Source organism: Rhinatrema bivittatum, chromosome 8, assembly GCF_901001135.1.
Source record: "Rhinatrema bivittatum chromosome 8, aRhiBiv1.1, whole genome shotgun sequence".
Classification (NCBI taxonomy): domain Eukaryota; kingdom Metazoa; phylum Chordata; class Amphibia; order Gymnophiona; family Rhinatrematidae; genus Rhinatrema; species Rhinatrema bivittatum.
This window is the reverse complement of record NC_042622.1, coordinates 151,846,980-151,866,651: the sequence shown is the minus strand read 5'-3', so window position 1 is coordinate 151,866,651 and position 19,672 is coordinate 151,846,980. Positions and strand designations below refer to the sequence as shown.

General features: G+C 45.2%; 1 protein-coding gene across 5 annotated transcripts in view; it reads right to left on the bottom strand.

Annotated features, from left to right (window-relative positions):
- PC (pyruvate carboxylase) overlaps window positions 1-19,672 on the bottom strand; it is a 582,027-nt gene that overhangs the window by 25,118 nt on the left and 537,237 nt on the right. For all 5 annotated transcript variants that reach the window (XM_029611112.1, XM_029611108.1, XM_029611109.1 and 2 more), the window contains one exon: window positions 19,242-19,490. In XM_029611112.1, coding sequence (XP_029466972.1) covers window positions 19,242-19,490 — 249 coding nt within the window. The remainder of the gene's footprint in view (window positions 1-19,241; window positions 19,491-19,672) is intronic.

Here is a 19,672-nt window from a genome sequence, read left to right as displayed (position 1 = left end):
AGTTTCTGTTATGGCGCAGATGTCTTGTTTGGCGTCTAGGAGATAGTCATTGAGGATTAGAGTTTTTTTGGTGATGGATTGTGCATTGAATAGTGTCAGGGAGAATAGAGTGAGACCTAGGAGTTGGGTGAGAGGTGAAATCAAGATCGGAATGAGAGATTTAGAAAAGCGTGGATGGTATTGCATTGTTGCTTTTCCTGTGTTGTGGAAGCTGTGGTGAAGAATAGGGATTGGGAGTCCCGGAAGCATTATGATCTAGTTGTGCGGTAAAGGATGGGTTGAGTGCTAGATGAATGCTGGAAGTGGCTGGATGAATGCTGGAAGAGGCTGGATGAGTGCTAGATGAATGCTGGATGAATGCTGGAGGAGGTTGGATGAATGCTGAATGAAGGCTGGAGGAGGCTGGATGAATGCTGGAGGAGGCTGGATGACTGCTGGTGAGTGCTGGTGGAGGCAGGAGGGGGTGAAGGTATGTTGGCTGTGAGTTGCGTGTAGCAATGCTGAGGCGAGACTGTCTATCAAAGAGTGGCCTTTGTCCTGATTCCTTGGGCTCACAAAGGGGCGCACTAAGGGGCAGGCCCTTTAGGTCGCGCTCCTTTGGGCGCAACGCCCCGGGAAGTGTCACCAATTTAAAGGGCTTACTGCTGCTATGTGATAGGCCGGCTGGGTTAGGGTGGGAGCGGTCGCACTCACCACGTGGTTTCCTGCAGCTTTTTAGTTTTTTGGGTTTCGTTCTCTCCCTTGCTTCGGAGACTCTGCTAGCTCACCGTTCAGAGGGTGAGTGGGCTCTTGCCCCGACTGGGCAGCGCCGACCGCGCGAGCCCCTGCAGAGATAAGGTCAGTGGCAGTGAGGGAAGTGTGCCTCCGACTTAATATCATAGTGATATTAAGTCGGAGGTCCCAAAAATGAAAAAAAAAATAAAAAATTTTAAATTTTAAATCTGCCCACGGCCCGCAAGATGGACACTCAATTTAGCCAGCGTGCATTTTCCCGAACCCGTGGCTGTCAGCGGGTTCTAGAACAGACGCCATTAAATTTGAGCATAGGCTGTTAAACCCACTGACAGCTGCCGCTTCTGTCAAAAAGGAGGCGCTAGGGACGTGCTTGTGTCCCTAGCGCCTCCTTTTACTGCGGGCCCTCATTTGCATACGGGCCGATACTGAATTGCACGCCCAGGAAAGTGGCCTGGGCGCGCGCCGGGAGAGATACAACTCATATGCTTAGAAAGTTGTCTGATTTTGGCAGTCCCAGGAAAGGTGTTTCTCGTGCCTAACTAAGCCTACATGGTTTCTCTTACACACTGACCCGGGCAGAGGATCGGTGAGTAAAAGAAAGATACAGATGAGAGAAGCAAGAACCATTTGCTGGGCTCTCTTTCATGCAATAGGCAGGACTAGCTGATGACTAACAGGCAAAGTAGTGTTGTAATAACACTTTGCCGAAGCTGGCTGCCAGTCCGTGTGTTCTTCCCGGCTTGTGCAGGGGGTCATGGGGAATCCTCAGGTAGATATGGAACGAAGGCAACTGGGATGCCATAACGTAGAGCAAGATTGTGAAATACATAGCAGACGAGCACTATCTTTGCCACTCTAGCTGGGCCATATATTAAAGCTTCCCTTGTTTTGCACAAACAGCGAAATCTACATTACATAAGAACATAAGAAATTGCATACTGGGTCAGACCAAGGGTCCATCAAGCCCAGCATCCTGTTTCCAACAGTGGCCAATCCAGGCTACAAGTACCTGGCAAGTATATCCCATGCTACTGATGCTAGTAATAGCAATGGCTATTTTTAAAATCAACTTGATTAAAAGCCAGTATTGGACTTCTCCTCCAAGAACTTATCCAAATCTTTTTTAAACCCAGCTACACTAATCACATCCCCTGGCAACAAATTCCAGAGTTTAATTGTGCGATGAGTGAAAAAGAATTTTCTCCGATTAGTTTTAAATGTGCTACATGCTAACTTCATGGAGTGCCCCCTAGTCCTATTATCCGAAAGAGTAAATAACCAATTCACATGATTCTCATGATTTTAAACATCTCTATCATATCCCCCCCTCAGCCGTCTCTTCATCAAGTTGAACAGCCCTAACCTCTTTAGTCTTTCCTAATAGGGGAGCTGTTCCATTCCCTTTATCATTTTGGTTGCCCATCTCTGTACCTTCGCCATCTCATTTATCTCTTTTTTGAGATGCGGCGACCAAAATTGTACACAGTATTCAAGGTGCAGTTTCACCATGGAGTGATACAGAGGCATTATGACATTTTCTGTTTTAGTCACCATTCTCTTCCTAATAATTCCTAACATCCTGTTTGCTTTTTTGACTGCCGCAGCACACTGAGCAGATTTCAATCTCTTATCCACTGTGATGCCTAGATCTCTTTCCTGGGTGGTAGCTCCTAATATGGAACCTAACATCGTGTAACTATAGCATAGGTTATTTTTCCCTATATGCATCACCTTGCACTTATCCACATTAAATTTCATCTGCCATTTGGATGCCCAATTTTCCAGTCTCACAAGGTCCTCCTGCAATTTATCACAATTTGCTTGTGATATTTATTACTCTGAATAATTTTGTATCATCTGCAAATTTGATTACCTCACTCATCGTATTCCTTTCCAGATCATTTATAAATATACTGAAAAGCATGGGTCCCTGAGGCACTCTACTGCCCACCCCCCTCCACTGAAAAAATTGTCTATTTAATTCTATTCTGTTTCCTGTCTTTTAACTAGTTTGTTATCCAAGAAAGGACATCTCCACCTATCCTATGACTTTTTACTTTTGTTAGAAGCCTCTCATGAGGAACTTTGTCAAATGCCTTCTGAAAATCCAAATACACTACATCTACCGGTTCACCTTAATCTGCATAGTTATTAACCCCTTCAAAAGATGAAGCAGATTTGTGAGGCGAGGCTTGCCTTGGGTATAGCCATGCTTAGTTCCATTAAACCATGCCATTCTATATGTTCTGTGATTTTGATCTTTAGAACACTTTCCACAATTTTCCTAGCACTCAAGTCAGGCTAACTGGTCTGTAGTTTCCCAGATTGCCCCTGGAGCCCTTTTTAAATATTGGGGTTACATTAGCCACCCTCCAGTCTTCAGGTACATTTTAGAACTCCAAATGTGTGTTCAATGACACAACAGGTAGAATATAAGCCTTGTTATAACTCATCTCTGCTGGTGTGTTGAGAATAGCAACAGGTGCGAGAAGCAAGATCCTGCAACCATATCCCAAATCTCCTTTGGCAAAGAGAGAATGGCTGCATTACTCACACCACCATGACTTTGTTATATCACTGCCGAGCCACAGCATACTCTAACACACTAGAAGCTAAGCTATAGAAACATAGAAATGACGGCAGAAGAAGACCAAACTGCCCATCCAGTCTGCCCAGCAAGCTATGCACTTTTTTTTTCCTCTTACTTGTTACGCTTGGCTCTTAGTACCTTTTAGTTTTATTTCCCTTCCACCCCACCATTAATGTAGAGAGCAGTGTTGGAACTGCATCTAATTGAATATGTAGCTTAGTTAGGGGTAGTAACCGCCTCAATAAGCAAGCTACACCCATGCTTTTGTTTACTCGACTATGTAATTTAGTCCTTGTTGATTGTTGTCTATATATATAGATACTCTTTTCTACATTGCCCCTGCCGTTGAAGCAGAGAGCTATGCTGGCTATGCGTTGAAAGTGAAGTAACAGACTTTCTCCCCTGCAGTTGAAAGCAGAGAGCTATTGCTGGCTATGCGTTGAAAGTGAAGTAACAGACTTTCTCCCCTGCTGTTGAAGCAGAGAGCTATGCTGGCTATGCGTTGAAAGTGAAGTAACAGACTTTCTCCCCTGCCGTTGAAGCCGAGAGCTATGCTTTGAAAGTGAAGTAACAGAATTTCTCTCCTGCCGTTGAAGGTGGCTATGCGTTGAAGGTGACGTAACAGACTTTCTCCCCTCTTTTTTTTTCCACATTTCCTCTTACCGTTGAAGCTTAGAGCAATGTTGGAGTCGCATTAACCGTGTGTATGTATATTGAATAAGGATATTATTTCCAGGTAGTAGCCTTCATTCCCGCGAGCCACCCCCTCTTCATTCACGTCCTCTAGACTTGATGGATCCACAGTGTTTAATCCCACGCCCCTTTGAAGTCCTTCACAGTTCTGGTCTTCACAACTTCCTCCAGAAGGGCATTCCAGGCATCCACCACCCTCTCCATGAAGAAATATTTCCTGACATTGGTTCTGAGTCTTCCTCCCTGGAGCTTCAGCTCCAGGGAGGAAGACTGATTTTTTTTGACGGAGAGGTTTGTCGTTGTCTTTGGATCGTTAAAACCTTTCAAGTATCTGAAAGTTTGAATCATATCACCCCTGCTCCTCCTTTCTTCCAGGGTGTACATATTTAGATTCTTCAGTCTCTCCTCATAAGTCATTCGATGAAGACCCTCCACCTTTCTGGTTGCCCTTCTCTGACCGCTTCCATCTTGTCTCTGTCTCTTTGTAGATACGGTCTCCAGAACTGAACACAGTACTCCAGGTGAGGCCTCACCAAGGACCTGTACAAGGGGATAATCACTTCCCTTTTCTTACTTGATATTCCTCTCTCTATGCAGCCCAGCATTCTTCTGGCTTTTGCTATCACCTTGTTGCATTGTTTTGCCGACTTCAGATCATTAGACACTATCACCCCAAGGTCTCTCTCCTGCACCGTGCACATCAGCCTTTCCCCCCGCCCATCAAATACAGTTCATTCGGATTTCCACTCCCCATATGCATGACTTTGCACTTCTTGGCATTGAATCTCAGCTGCCATATCTTCGACCACTCTTCCAGCTTCCTTAAATCCCATCTCATTCTCTCCACGCCTTCTGGCGTGTCCACTCTGTTGCAGATCTTAGTGTCGTCCGCAAATAGACAAACCTTACCTTCTATCCCGTCCGCAATGTCGCTCACAAAGATATTGAACAGGACCAGTCCCCAACACCAATCATTGCGGTACACCGCTTAAAACTGCTCTCTCTTTAGAGAGTTCCATTTACCATCACACATTGTCTTCTGTCCATCAACCAGTTTGCAATCCAGGCCACCACCTCGGCACTCGCTCCTAAGCTTCTCATTTTATTCACCAGTCTCCTGTGCAGAACCATATCAAAAGCTTTGCTGAAATCCAAGTAGATGACATCGAGCGCTCTTCCTTGATCCAATTCCTTGGTTGCCCAGTCAAAAAAGTCAATCAGATTTGTCTGACAGGATCTTCCCCTGGTGAATCCATGCTGCCTCTGGTCCAGCAATTCTCTGGACTGTAGATAGTTCACTATTCTCTCTTTCAACAGTGACTCCATTACTTTTCCCACCACCGAAGTGAGGCTAACTGGTCTGTAGTTACCAGCCTCTTCTCTGTTCCCACTCTTGTGAAGCGGGACCACCACCGCTCTTCTCCAATCACTCAGCACCACTCCCATTTCTAGGGATTTATTGAATAGGTCACACAGTGGACCTGCCAGCACATCTCTGAGCTCCCTCAGTATCCTGGGATGAACCTCATCAGGTCCCATGGCTTTGTCCACTTTCAGATTCTTCAGCTCTTCCCATACATTTTCTACTGTAAATGGATTTTCATCTACTCCACTCCCCTCCAGTTTCTTGTTAAGTAGAGATGGTCCTTCTCCAGGGTCTTCTTTAGTGAATACAGAACTGAAGTATTCGTTTAATATTTCTGCCATTTCTTCGTCACTCTCCACACATTGATCCTTTCTACCTTTCAATTTCACTATACCACTTTGAACTTTTCTCTTTTCGCTGATGTATCTGAAAAATGTTCTGTCACCATTCTTTATCTCTTTGGCAATCCTCTCATCCGCTTGACTTTTTGCTGTCTTGATTAATTTCTTCATCTCCCTCAGTTCAATCAAATATTCTTCTTTGTGGTCCTCCCTTTGGGATGTTTTATATTTCTTGAATGCTGTTTTTTTGACATATATAGCTTGACATGAGCCATAAAAGGCTATTTCAGAACCAAAAGTCCATGCCTCCTTTTACTGTTACATTATATGTATACTATAGCACTGTTATGCTGTGTCAGATCTTCATGAATGGAAAACTGCATCTAGGGTTCCTATACAATGTGTACATGTCACTCACAACCAAGCAATCTCTATCTAGTTCTAGGCACTCCTATAACACCTAAGCTGTATCTCACAGCTCCTACACATGTCACTGCAGAAAGACATCAAAATTGTGGCATGATTGTTCATGTCCCTGGCTGTTCTGCAGTCTGTTCTCTAGAGATATGTATTTGTCAGACATGACACAGTGAATAGGATTGGCCCAAAATGCACATTCCACAGCTTCAATTGAACCTGTGTATCCCGTGATGGTCAAGACAAACTCTGGCTGACATCCTGGCTGTCAGAGTACAAGCACTGCAGACTGGATAATTATATGGGCATTATTAGCTGAGGGTTAACAGAGCACTAACAGGGCACATCTGACCTGGGAGTCCCTGCACTGTGGACTCAAAAAGGTTTTGGTTGACAAGTGACATTTCAACAGCTGCAGCAGAGAGGATTTGAACAGCCACTTGTTTAAAGTTGACAAGTTAAAACTCTGTAGTGCTCTTACTTACTGTCCTTAGTGGAAACTGCATTGTATAAGCATGCGACATTAGCAGACCTCTACAGCACTGAGAGAGAAACCTGGATCCTAGCACTATTGATTGTTGACATAAATGTGCAAACCACTTGTCATATAACTGATGGCAGTGACATGGGGTGCTGTCAGGGACGTTACTGCATTTGCTATAAACAGAGCTGGAGAGGGATAGCAGAAAGCAGCATTGCTCTTACCTATCTGCCAGCCATCACCATAGAGACCGACTTCAAATAGTTCAAACAGTGCAGATTACCTAAGTATAAAAGAATCATGCGCAGCTCCTGGGAACTTGGCGATCACATCAAGGATGTGAGGTCAAGCGTCACTGACCACTTGAACATTGATGGAGTGGAAAACCTTTTTTTGGGGGTAGATCTCCTCCCTGTGACGGGCTAGGGATGATGGCTACATAAGTGCAGTTAATAGCTCCAAGAACATGTGGAAAGTTTGCTATGGTATAACAACCTCTCTTCAGATCCAGCAAGTCCTGCCTTTTAGGAGGGAATCATATAATAATAAATGCAGCTGTGTACAGTTCTTAGGACCTGGCTTAGATAGCGGGAAAATGATGTTTGGGACATTCTGACGATGACCTCAACAATTGTTTGGAATTAGCCAGTTGCCATAAAATGCAGGGCACACAATAGCTTGATAAGGTCTGGTACAGTGTGTGACCTTTCTATGATAGGATCCAGCACTTCTGAGTTCTTGATATAATTCCATGGTAGCCTGAGAGCTCAGGCGATACCTCTTAACTACATGCTCCTCCTGCATCCCCAGCAATGTGGTGCAGGATGGAAGATGCGCTCCCTGTACCGTCCTTGTGCCCTCCTGCATGGCAAGCCCAACATGGGCCATCGTGATCCACCGGCGGGGCTTGAATTGCTGGCTCCAGTGCAGGTACTTCCCTAGGAGGTGTTTGAACTTCACTCTATTGTTGTGCTTGTTGTTGTTGAGCAGCCAGTGTCCCACTACTAGTAGACTTCCACCTAACATTCTGGCTTGAGGAAGACAGGGCAGGTAACAAAAGATGTTTTTATTGGCTCACCAGGGCTGCATAAGTATGTCAGAGAGAAGGCCTCATTTTATCATATGCAATAATGGCTGCTATCCCATAACGGCCGCTATTTCGTGATAACAAATTTTTTTTTTACCTGTTAGTATGCAATATTTTATCACCAAATGCGTTACGAGTCCCTCATTTGCAATTTATTGATTTTGCATGCTCATCATATTTTAATACTAATGTAAGCTGCGATAAGCACTGTGCATTAGTACCACTTTATAGGGCGATAGACCCCATTTAACACACTATAAAAACAAGTTTGCTTACTGTGAACAGGGTTTTCTGTAGACAGCAGGATGAATTAAGAATGCTCTGTGGGTAATGACATCCAGTGACACTGAACGGACTTGTCTCTCCATGCTAGTAGAACTTTTGAGCTTTACTGAGCATTTGTGAGAGTTCCGTGCAGCCGTTGCCTTGAGCACCTCCTTCGTCTACATCACACAGCTAAAATCCATATATATATATATATATATATATATATATATATATATATATATATATATATATATATATATATACACACACACACACACACTTTTTCTGTAGATAAGCAGGGCTGAATTAGACATGATCTGTGGGGAGTCCCAAGCTGAGAGGTGCGGCGGATCATTTACTTAGTAAGCAACCCAGACTCCTTCATGGAGAGTAAACTACCATAAGGACAGGTCACGCAAAACTGGTTGTCTTTAGGTACTTTCAGTCCTTGAGAAGATGTAGAGACCGAAAAGGATCATAAAGGTGTGAACTGATGATCAAGGTGCAGCTTTGCAAACATACTCTGGTATTACCCCAAGATGAGCCACCCAGAAGCCAGAGTTCTGAGCTGAGGAGTGTGGACTAAGTTTATTGTTGGGGATTCAGAGCTGGGGAAGGGTGGTGGACACTACCTCCAGGGTGGCATAGGACAGCAGGACAGACTAGAGTTAGACAGAGTGATTTGGTGAGGCTGGATCAAGGGATGATATGCAGCCTGGACTGGAGCTGCGAGTGAACTGGAACACAGAAGCTGCATGGAGGTAAGAGTGAACTGAAACACTGGAACAGACTGGAGCTGAGTGGAGCTACGAATGAACTGGAACATTGAGATGGAGTGGAGCTGAGTGGAGGTAAGAATGAATTTTAAAACTGGAACAGACTGGTGCCGAGTGGTGGTAAGCATGAACTGTAATACACTGGAGCTGAGTGGAGGTATGAGTGAACTGGAACAGACTGGAGCTGAGAGGAGGTAGGAGTGAACTTAAGAACTCAGGGACAGACTGGAACACGGGACTCAGACAGGGCAGGGCAGGACAGGATAATGACAACATAGCCCATGAAACAAAGCCCAAAGGCAAGAAGGCCTCAAGGGACAAGACAGGCAGAGGCCTAGTAACAGGAAGAGACCTATGGAGGACTCAGGGCCAGGCCAGAAGTCAGGAGAACAGAGAGAGGCCTAGAAACAGGAAGAGGCTATGGAAGCCTCAGGCGAGGCAAGGCCTGGTAAGGCCAGCAGCATGGAAAGGCCTGGAGCAGGCCTCCAAGGGAGGTTCAGAAGGCCTTAGGCCACAGGGCAAAGCCAAAGACAGAAGGACAGATAGCTACAAGACAAGTTAGGGAAAGACCAAGGTCAAAAGGCCCAATGGCCACAAGACAAAGCAAGGCAAGATTGGAACCAGAAGACCCAGAGGCCACGAGGACACACAAGGAATGGCCTGGGAATGCTGCAAGGCAAAAATGGCTAGAGCAAGGAGCTCGAGGGAATTTGATGCCGAAGCACTGAGGCAGAGGCTAGATAGGATTAAATAGGGCTGGGGTCTGGGTGTGGTACTGAGCCAGGCAAGAGGGGCTTGGCCAACCAGGGGAGCGAGCTTGTGGAGGACCCCTGGTGGCACTGAGGCTGTAAGATAGACCGTAGCAAAAAAAAAAACCAACCCAAAATAAAACAGGGACATGCTGGAGAGTATTGTCCAGAGCCAGGCTCGCTGGAGTCCTCTGGTGGAGGGGAGGCCGCCAGGCAGTCAGAAAAGCAACATTTTATCTGCAATCCTGCTAAGATGCAGCAGATCTGAATACATTCTGCTAAGCTGGTGGACAAAGTGTGGTAAATAATTTTGATGTCAAGTCAGTTAATGCTGCAAGTGTCCAGCAGAGGAGAAGTCTGGCAACATGAGCAAGTTTTTATCTTATACCAGTTAGAATGAATGAGGGCTGAGGAAACAGATGTGTAGATAAGATCAACCTTTCAGCAGGGCCTGCATACACCTTCTCCCCCCTCAATCAGGCCAATACAATAAGAGTGCTCAGTGGTGAGTGCCTGCTCTCCCAATGTGCGCCCAGCCACCTCTCCTGGGTGCGCAATCCTGTATTTAAATAAGGGGTTGCGCTAAAAAGGAGGCACTAGAGACAATAGCGCATCCCTAGTGCCTCCTTATTAACGGAAACCCAGGACAGGTGGCTGTCAGCAGTTTCAGGAAACTGACGCTCAATTTTACGAGCGTCTGTTTTCCAAACCCGCTGACAGCCATGGGTTAGGAAAACGGACACCGATAAAATTGAGTGTCCGTTTTCCTAACCTGATCAGCCGGCACTTTTTTTTTTTTTTTCCTTTTTGGCTCCTTTGACTTAATATCGATAGGATATTAAGTCAGAGAGTGTACAAAAAAAGCAGTATTTTCTGCTTTTCAGTACACTTTTTCAGGCTGCTCAGAAATTAATGCCAATTTCTGAGTGTAAAATGTGCAGCTTGGCCGCATTTGTTTTCAGTATCGCTGGTTCATAACTAATAGCCTAATCAACATGCATTTGCATGTGATGAGCACTATTGGTTTCAGGGGGTTTGGACACGCATTTTCGACACGCTAAACCCCTTACAGTATAAGCTGTAGAGATACATGTCAAACAAAGCGTTCGGCTGAGCGCACTTTATAGTAGCGGACTGAATGTGTCGTCTGCTTCAAGTGAGTCGATGCTCTGTTTGCTTTGCGTGTCTCAGTATTTCTGTGCTTCTAATGCATTGAGTGCCTTGAGGCATTGAAAGCCTTGATGCGGCGAGTGAGGGCTAGATGCATCAGCATATGGTGCATCGTGTCCCTTGTGTGACATTTGATGCACTGTGCGCATCCAGGGTGTTCCTTGATGCACCATGCGAATCCAGCAGTGTATCACACATCAAGCACATCTAGTGGCACAACTTGATACTAACTTACATTTCTTTGTTTCGGCAAATGTAACCCTTGACCCCATGGCTCTGCTTTAGGCCTATGGGGGAGTGAATGAGGAGCTCCTGCTCAATCCATTTCCTGGCGAGGCAGGTGACACTGCACTGCAGGAGGAAGACTCCACTGTCGCCTCTGACTTTTGTAGAGTGACTGTGCATGGCACTATGGAGTGATGAGAACATGAATAGGTCCACCAACATCTCTGGAAGAATCAGGAATACCATACTGAGGGACCTCATCTCACCATGGTTGTTGGTCTTTGCCATTTTGAGGAGGCACAATGTTTTCTTTTGTAGCATTGAAAAGTGCTGTAATATGCGCTGCAGCGCAGAAAGGCAACAAAAATGAGGAAAACTGAACAAAAAGAAACTAATTTTAAAAGATTTTGGAAAAAATATCTGGAGAGACTGAGTACAGGTCTGGCCTTTGCTCAGACAAAAAACAGACTGAGGAGGTTTTCGAGGCATTGGCTGTGTGGGAACTCTTGCACATGCTCAGTAGAGCTCAAAGCTCCACTAGCTTGGAGAGACAAATCCGCTTGGTGCCGCTGGACGTCACCCACAGATCATGTCTAATTCAGCCCTGCTTATCAACGGAAAATGCTTTAATGTGGCTTGATGAATGACGTGGTTAGTCCGCTAAGAAGTGACTTTAATGTGGATATTTTGTGACATAGCTGTACTGCTGAATATCCCATGTTGGCTGGATATAACTTAACATGGCTAACTTAAGTTACTTACCTGGCTACCTTTCAATATTCGGTCCCTAGTTATCAAATTTAAAAACCACGGATTTAAGAGACACCTAACAAACATTTAAAAACTCTAGTTACATTTAACAACCCTATATCTAAATCACAGGCTAAAAATACAGTAAAGTGCGGCCACGGTTACCCTGCTTCTAACCCGCTTTCTACTCACAATTTGGCCACGTTAGTCCAACCTGCGATTCACTATCCCTTTTAACCCATCCTTACCGCTTCTTTAAATCAACGGGTAACCCTTTCCGCCCGCGGCATGTATATGAGATGTAAACGATCGGATTTAGCTATTCCCTCCCATTCAGTAACGTGCGCCCCGACTATCGCCTTTTTAACCTGCAGTTTAGCCGCGTCTTTAACCTGCTAATTTACCGCCTACCCCTACCCCTGCGTTAGAGGCAGGGGTAAGGGTAGACGGCAAACTTTCCCCCAGCCCCCGCTCACCTGCCCTGGCCGCGTCCATGGGTGCCGGTCTCCGGGGCAGCCCCAGTCCGCTCTCCCCTCCTCCCAAAGCAACTTTAACCAAAAGAAAACCTAAAAACCTAAAATCCCCTCCTCCCGAAGCGACTTGACATGTAAAGTATTGTGAATAAGTGTAACCAAAGTTAACTTACTTTTTCTTTCTTTCAGCCCTTTCAGCCCTCTCTGCCCTCCGGAGGCGCGCACCACGGCTCCCCTGCCTCCCGGGGGCAGCCAGCGGCGAAAGCGGCTTCCAGCGGCCCCTGCCGGCGAAGACGGACGAATGCATGCCCGTAGTGCAAGGGTGCTCAAGCCAGCGAAAGCACATGAACGGGCGTGCGTGACGTCACGGCATACGTTCATATGCTTCACTGGCTTGAGCGCCCAAATTGACAGGCGCTCAAGCCAAATGGGCGCTCAAGCAATTGAAGGGCGCTCAAGCCAGCGCCCAAATTGACGGGCTCCCAAGTCAGCGAAAGCGTATGAACGTACGCCGTGACGTCACGCACGCCCGTTCATGTGCTTTCGCTGGCTTGAGCGCCCATGCACTACGGGCGTGCGTTCATCCGTCTTCGCCGGCGGGGGCCGCTGGAAGCCGCTTTCGCCACCGGCTGCCCCCGGGAGGCAGGGGAGCCGTGGTGCGCGCCTCCGGAGGGCAGAGAGGGCTGAAAGGGCTGAAAGAAAGAAAAAGTAAGTTAACTTTGGTTACACTTACTCACAATACTTTACATGTCGAGTCGCTTCGGGAGGAGGGGATTTTTGGTTTTTAGGTTTTCCTTTAGTTAAAGTTGGGATCCACTTCCTGGTACCTGTCATTTCAAATGTCATTTGAAATGACATTTGAAATGACAGGTACCAGCGCACCCAGGATACTGTATTGGTGCTGTATAACGCCTATACATTAAAATGGATTGCGCTTCATGGACACACGTTGGACGCGGCTTGCATTTGCATGCCATTTAAATAGAGTATCGAGCAGTATGTGATCCGAACTGTGCGTGCGGCAAACGCGGGTGCGCCTGGCCCTAACGCACCTCTTTCTACCGCATCTTACTGTATCGGCCCGTCAGTTTTTAAGACTTTAGCAACTCAAAAAATTAGGTGCAGACATAAACCCAGGAGTGAGATGGGAGCTATCCAGGTTTTTGCACCGAGTATCACATGTATAATTATCTTCCTGAAGGGAGAAGTTGTATGTGTAGCTGGTGCAAAGAGTTCCTGGCTCTCAGAAAACGAGTCCGATCTCTGGAGGCCAGAGTGGCAGATCTAGAGGACTTAAGGCAGACAGAGAGGTATATAAAAGAGGCCTTCAGGAACATAGAGTTGCAGTAGCAAATGTACTCTAGGCATACCTTGTGCTGCTTTGGAGAAACAAGGTCATGTAGCAGGAGACCATCACCTTAGTGTGGCAAGAAATGATCTTGTAATTAGGACTTGCCTGCCAGGTGATGCTTTATTCTCTCGCACCAAAGATGTGTCTCCAGGGATCCTTGCCCAAGAGAAAAGGGTTATGGCCATTGTAGTGGATGGTTTGATCATTAAGAAAGTAGATAGCTGGGTGGCTGGTATGTGAGGACTGCTTCCTAATTTGCTTACCTGATGAGAAGATAGTGGATCTCACATACCACCTAGATAAGATTTTAGAGTGTGCTGGGGAAGACCTGACTGTCATGATATATTCTGGTACCAATGACATAGGAAGGTGCTAGGAGGTGGTTCTAGAGACTAAATTTCAGCTCTTCGGTAGGAAATTGAAATCCAGAACCTTCAGTGTTACATTCTCAGATATGCTCCCCATTCCACAGAGGCAGGCTGATGTGTAGATAAGACAAGGCTGCAGAGAAGAGGGATTTAGATTTATTAGGAAAGGGAGAAGGGGAACTTATTCTGACAGGATGGGCTCCGCCTTCTCCAAAGTGGAACCAGGCTGCTGGCATTAACTTTTAGAAAGGAGACCCTCAGAACATAAAATTTGCCATAGTAGGTGAGACCCAAGGTCCATCAAGCCCAGTATCCTGTTCCATTAGTGGCCAATCCAGGTCACAAGCACCTGGCAGGATCCCAGAAGGGTGACAGATTTCTCGAAGCCCACCTATCTAATGGCTTATAGACTTTACTTCCAGGAAATTATCCAAACCATTCTTAAACCCAGCTACACTTTTACCACAACTTCAAATTCCTTTATGCAATGAGTAAAAAAAAAATATTTCCTCCTATTTGTCTTAAATGTATTACCTACTAACTTAATTATGACCCTAGCCTTTGTACTTTATGAAAGAGTAAACAACTGATTTGTGTTTACCCATTCCACACCACTCATTATTTTATAGACCTCTAACATATCTCACCTTAGCCTTCTCTTCTCCTTGCTGAAGAGCCCTAACCTCTTCAGTCTTTCATCAAAGAGGAATTGTTCCATCCCATTTATTAGTTAGGACCCCCTTTTCTGTACCTTTTTGTAATTCTGCTATATCTTTTTTGAGATATGGTGGTGATGAGAACTGCACACAATATTCAAAGTGTAGTCGCACCACGGAGAAACAAACATAATGATATTCTGGGGGTTTTTTTTAAACTTTATTTTCAGTGATTTTTTTTACAATTTAAGTCAAAACTGACACCTTAGCGATATCAGGAAATAATGCCAGCTGCTGGCCAAGAAAACTTTTATCAGAAGCACGAAAAAACATTTTCATTGTTCATATTTTATCAAGCTCTAAAGCATATACAATTAGAGTAGCAGAAACTTGAGTATCAATCTGGGAGTCTTGAAGCAAAGCTGTTAAATTAACTATTACATTAGACTGTATAGGGGGGCTGCTTGAAGAAGAAGCAGCCTATCTAGAGGATATACAGAAAGCTTTAGTAATAGGTGGACTTGAATCCTCAGGTACTTTAAGAACTTCAATATAAAATTTCCTAAGCAATTGAATTGGGGAAATACTAGCCAACTTAGGGAAATTAAGTATTCTCGAATTTAATTTCCTGGAATTATTTTCTAAAGCTTCTAATCTTCGTTGGATAAATTCCTGACCCTTACTCAAAACTATATCACATTTACCCAATGATTCACACTGTTTCTCCACATGGGAGATATGTTCTGTATTTCCCTTTATAAATAAATCTTGCCCCATGATCTGAGTTTGAATTTGCCCAACTGCAGTCTCATTTTCAAATTTAGACCCTAGAGATTGTTCAAATCCTTTGATAGCAGTCCAAAGTGTCTCCAAGGTAATCTGTATGGGTCTCTCAGGGAGGCTGGATGATGGTAAAGAACCAGAAGCTAGTGTCACCAAAGGATCATTAGTGATCACAGCAGATATCTGAGAGGCCATGAAAACAGGTTCCCCTACCACAGGAGAGACCTTCAAAGCACCCAAAGGCTGAACTGGAATCTCCTTAGAATTAGGTGATAACACAGTCTAATCCAGGTGGTAAGTGGGAATTAGGGCTAAGGAAGATGGTATTTCCAGAAGAAGGGATCCCATGCCAAGCTGAGGCAGCCCTGAAGGAGTACTGGAGCTCAATGGCTGCATAAACCCATGAATGGTCGACTGAGACATAGAAGAGGGAACTGCAGGATTTGGAGGGGGAAAACGAACAGTTCCTTTTCTTTTCTTCCCCATAAAACCAAAGAATGGGAACAAAACAAGAAATTCTCCAGAGAAGAAAAGTCTTACTTGCAAATATCTTCTAAAAAAAAAAGTAAGGTGTTGGCGACAGAGCTTCAACAAAGCCGTGCACCCCTTTGGCGAGAGCGGCTTCGGTAGTGCGCCGGCAGCAGCTGTGCACCGCTGCAGGTCTGAAGAAATAGGCCCCTCCTGGTTTCTCGGGTTGATGACGTCAAGGCACTTGGGAAGGCCAGGGACAAGAACCACCACGGGCAAGAAGGAAAAAAGCACTACCGGACAGCTCAGGGCTCCTCCAGTGGGTTGGTAAATCTGCTCTACCTCTGGAGTCCCGCAATATTCTCCATTTTATTCTCAAGTCCTTTCCTAATATTTTCTAGCATTCTATTTGCTTTACGATGATGCCTAATTCCTTTTCCTGGGTGGTAACTCCCAATGTGGAACCTTGTATTGTATAGCTATAATTTGGCTTCCTCTTCCCTACGTGCATCACTTTGTATTTGTCCACATTAAATGTCATCTTCCATTTGGATGCCCAGTCTCCCTAGCTCAATTTTTCACAATCCTCTTGTGATTTAATAACTTTGGACAATTTTGTGTCCTTGGTAAATTTGGTTACTTCACTCATTGTTCCCAACTCTAGGTCATTTATGAATATGATAAAAAGCAGTGACCTAGTACAGATCCCTTGGGCACTCTATTACTCCTCTTTCTTCATTGAGAAAATTGACCATTTAGTCCTACTCTCTGTTAATCCAGAATAAAACATTGCATCCTGTGGCTAAAATAAATATTTACACTATTTACTCCTTAAGGATCCAGGAGCAGGCAGAGTCAGGAGTTAAACAGGGGGTGCTGCAGTAGCTAAATAGGCAGGCAAGAAAGGCAGATGGAGATTTGGACCTGGCAGAGCTGCCTAGTTCACAGCAATGGCAGAACAGGCAGGGATTGGAGCAATGCTGCAGAGAGGGTAGCACTGGGGAGGTGGTCAGCTGAAAGAGGAGACGAGTATGGCTGTGATGCTAGTGAGCTCCCCAGGAGGCACAGAACTGCAGCATGCAGCACAGAAAAAAGCAGGAAGAAGAAAAAAAAAACAAAACAGAAGGCCATGCAGCAGTCCTGCTGCTTAATAAAAGTATGATGCTCCTCATGCTGAATCCAGGAAGCACATGGAGGAGGAGGAGTTAGTCCACAGGACATAAGAAATGGCCTTGAAGCCTAGGAGTGTCAGTCACTCAGGAGTATCCTAAGGCTTCCCAGGGAAGCAGCAGATGTGCTCAGAGCTTGGCCATAGCAGGGGAAGGTGACAAGAGCCAGCTGAAGAGGGCAATGGAGCAGAGAGTCACCCAGGGGCCGCTGGAGCAGAGACACTGTAGGAGACTGCTGGACCCTGTAGAGAAAACCTGAGCCTAGCTGAGGTGAGAGGGAAACAGCACCAAAGTGGAAGGGTGAGCCTGAGAAAGCTGCAGGGAACCAAGGTGAAGAGAATCCAGTCTAGGTTACTGAATTGGGAGAGAAAAGAAGTGAGAAAGTCTAACCAGGAGGGCTGCAGAGAGGAAGACTGCTTAGAGTGCTGCAGGGAAGCAGCGACAGGCCAGAGGGAGTGCGCACTGAGAAAGTGCACAGAGCAGAGCAGCGGGTCAAAAGAACTGCTGTGGAGAAAACAGATCCTGAGGAGGCCAGAGGGGCAAACCTGATTGAAGAATTGAGGAAACCGTGGGAGTGCCATTAGTGAACGTCTGCTCTAGGGGGCTGAATGCTGGAATAGGAAGTTAGGTAGACAAGAGTTTGCCTGCTGAAGCTGAACCCAAAGGAAGGAGCCCAGCCTGAAAAGCAAGTCCGGTAAGAAGCCATCCCAGCCAGAGAGAGTGCACAGGTTCTGATATCTCAAGCCTGTCAGCACTGCAGCAGCTCCTGAGCAAGAACATACCCCGAGTATGCGAGTGTGTGGCAAGTGTACAAGTTATACTTTCCTTTGTGTGTAGATAGGGATCCTGAACTGTTTTTTTTTTTCTTTTGATAGTTACAGTCCTAGTGACCTCAGGGCTGCATAGAGACACAGCTGGAGTCAAGTATTACCCCATTACACTTGAAGACTGGTGATGGTGGCGTAGAGAGGCTTCCTTCCCTTTTATTTTATTAAATACATTTAGTAGTTACCCAGTGAAAGTCATGAGACTATGGAGGGTTACAACTGAGAGCAATGTAACATGGCTGGCCCAATGCTAGCAACACCTAGACGGTCTTTCTGTGGCCAGAGGAAAAGCATGAGCTCACCCACTTACTCCACACACATTATTAGACACTGACACTTAAAAGAGCTCTTCAGTGGTTTTTTGAGAAGAAAGTTGAAACTCTAGTAACTGAGTTAAAGTTGTACTCATCTGATGAAATGCTTTCCCTTCCAGGAAAGTCTGCAAGATACAAATAGGTGAAAGATTTTAAGAAAAGAACTGTGATCCTTTGAAAGTGTAAGAAACTTCTAGTGTTACAGTTAAACCTAGATGTTTATTTGATACTGAAGCTTGTTGCTGAAAATGTTAAAAACAAAGGGGAAATTTAGATTATTCCTAAATGTTAACAGCATGGGTTTATATCGTGTACAATTATTCCTTTGGGTTTTTTTTTTTTAAACAGGTATCAACATCTATCATCCTTTTCTTTGCCATTTTAGCCCCTTTATTTATTTATTCTTTTAATTCACTTTTGTATACCGATTCTCCCTACCTCTGGAAGATGCCTTAACAGGGTGGGATTAGCTGTAATTTAAGTAACCCATAGAGGGGTAGGATTATGAGGAGACGAGGTAGGCTCTTCCCCATCAATTTGTGTGTGCTCCAGGTATTGTGGGGACAACCTGGAACCTCTAGCCCCAACTAAACTTTCAGCCTCATGTGGGGGAGGGGGGGGGCTCTGTTGGCTCTGGGATGTTATAATTCCCTCACAGGCTTTTGTTTTGAATGTAGTTGGGAAAAGTTTATATTATTTGTTTTACCTCTATGGAAAGGGAAGTGAGATACAAAACACAGATCAATTATTGGGCATATCACAGGTATTTGTGACCCAGACTGGCCATTCTTAGAGATAGGATGCTGGGTCAGACCTTTGTCTGACCCAGCCTGGCACTTATATAGTCTTATGATCTAAATCTAAATCCAGTCACTAAATCCATCCTTGAGCAATAACCGTAACTCCCTCTTCCCCTGGAGGCTGGGAATGTTACCTCTGGACTATCTCATCCCCAGCTAACCCAAGAAGCAGAAGACCTGACTCTGGGTTCGAACCAGGGACCCTCTGCAGGGCTGGCCCTTGCATTATTTATGTGCAATTCTACTTGCAACTATGGTTTAGGGTATTGCTATAATATGAGCGATCTTATTTCCAATCCATAAGAAACGAGAGAGCACAGTAGAAAATATAAAGATAATACTTATCCTTTTCTCAGTGATGTCTTTCCCAATAGGCTCCCCTTACCTCAAATTCTTCTGCTATCTTTGGCCCCTCTAGGAAAAGCCGAGTGCTCAGACACTCCACAGGCCCAAATTGGGAGTTGAATTCCTTGAACTCATCAAAAACCTTGGGGTACATGGCAGCCGACATAACATCTTCTGGGGTTATGTCCTCCTCATGCTTAGCCCTCAGGCCTTCCTCCAACTTGGTGAAGTCCATAGCTGGGAGAGAGGCTCCAGGCCGGCCCTCGATGCGAGGAAGGTTTTTCAGTACCTGAGGGGAAAGAGGGTTCCAGTTAAAAATAAAAATGGAAAAAAAGAATAGGAAGCACAAAACTGCAGAAGCAAGAGTGGCCCTTTGATACTTCCCCTGCAAAACTCTGCACTTCCTTGCTGCTTGTAAGTTAAGAGATACTGGGTTCAGCTGCACATTAACCTATTAAGTTTTGTGACTGG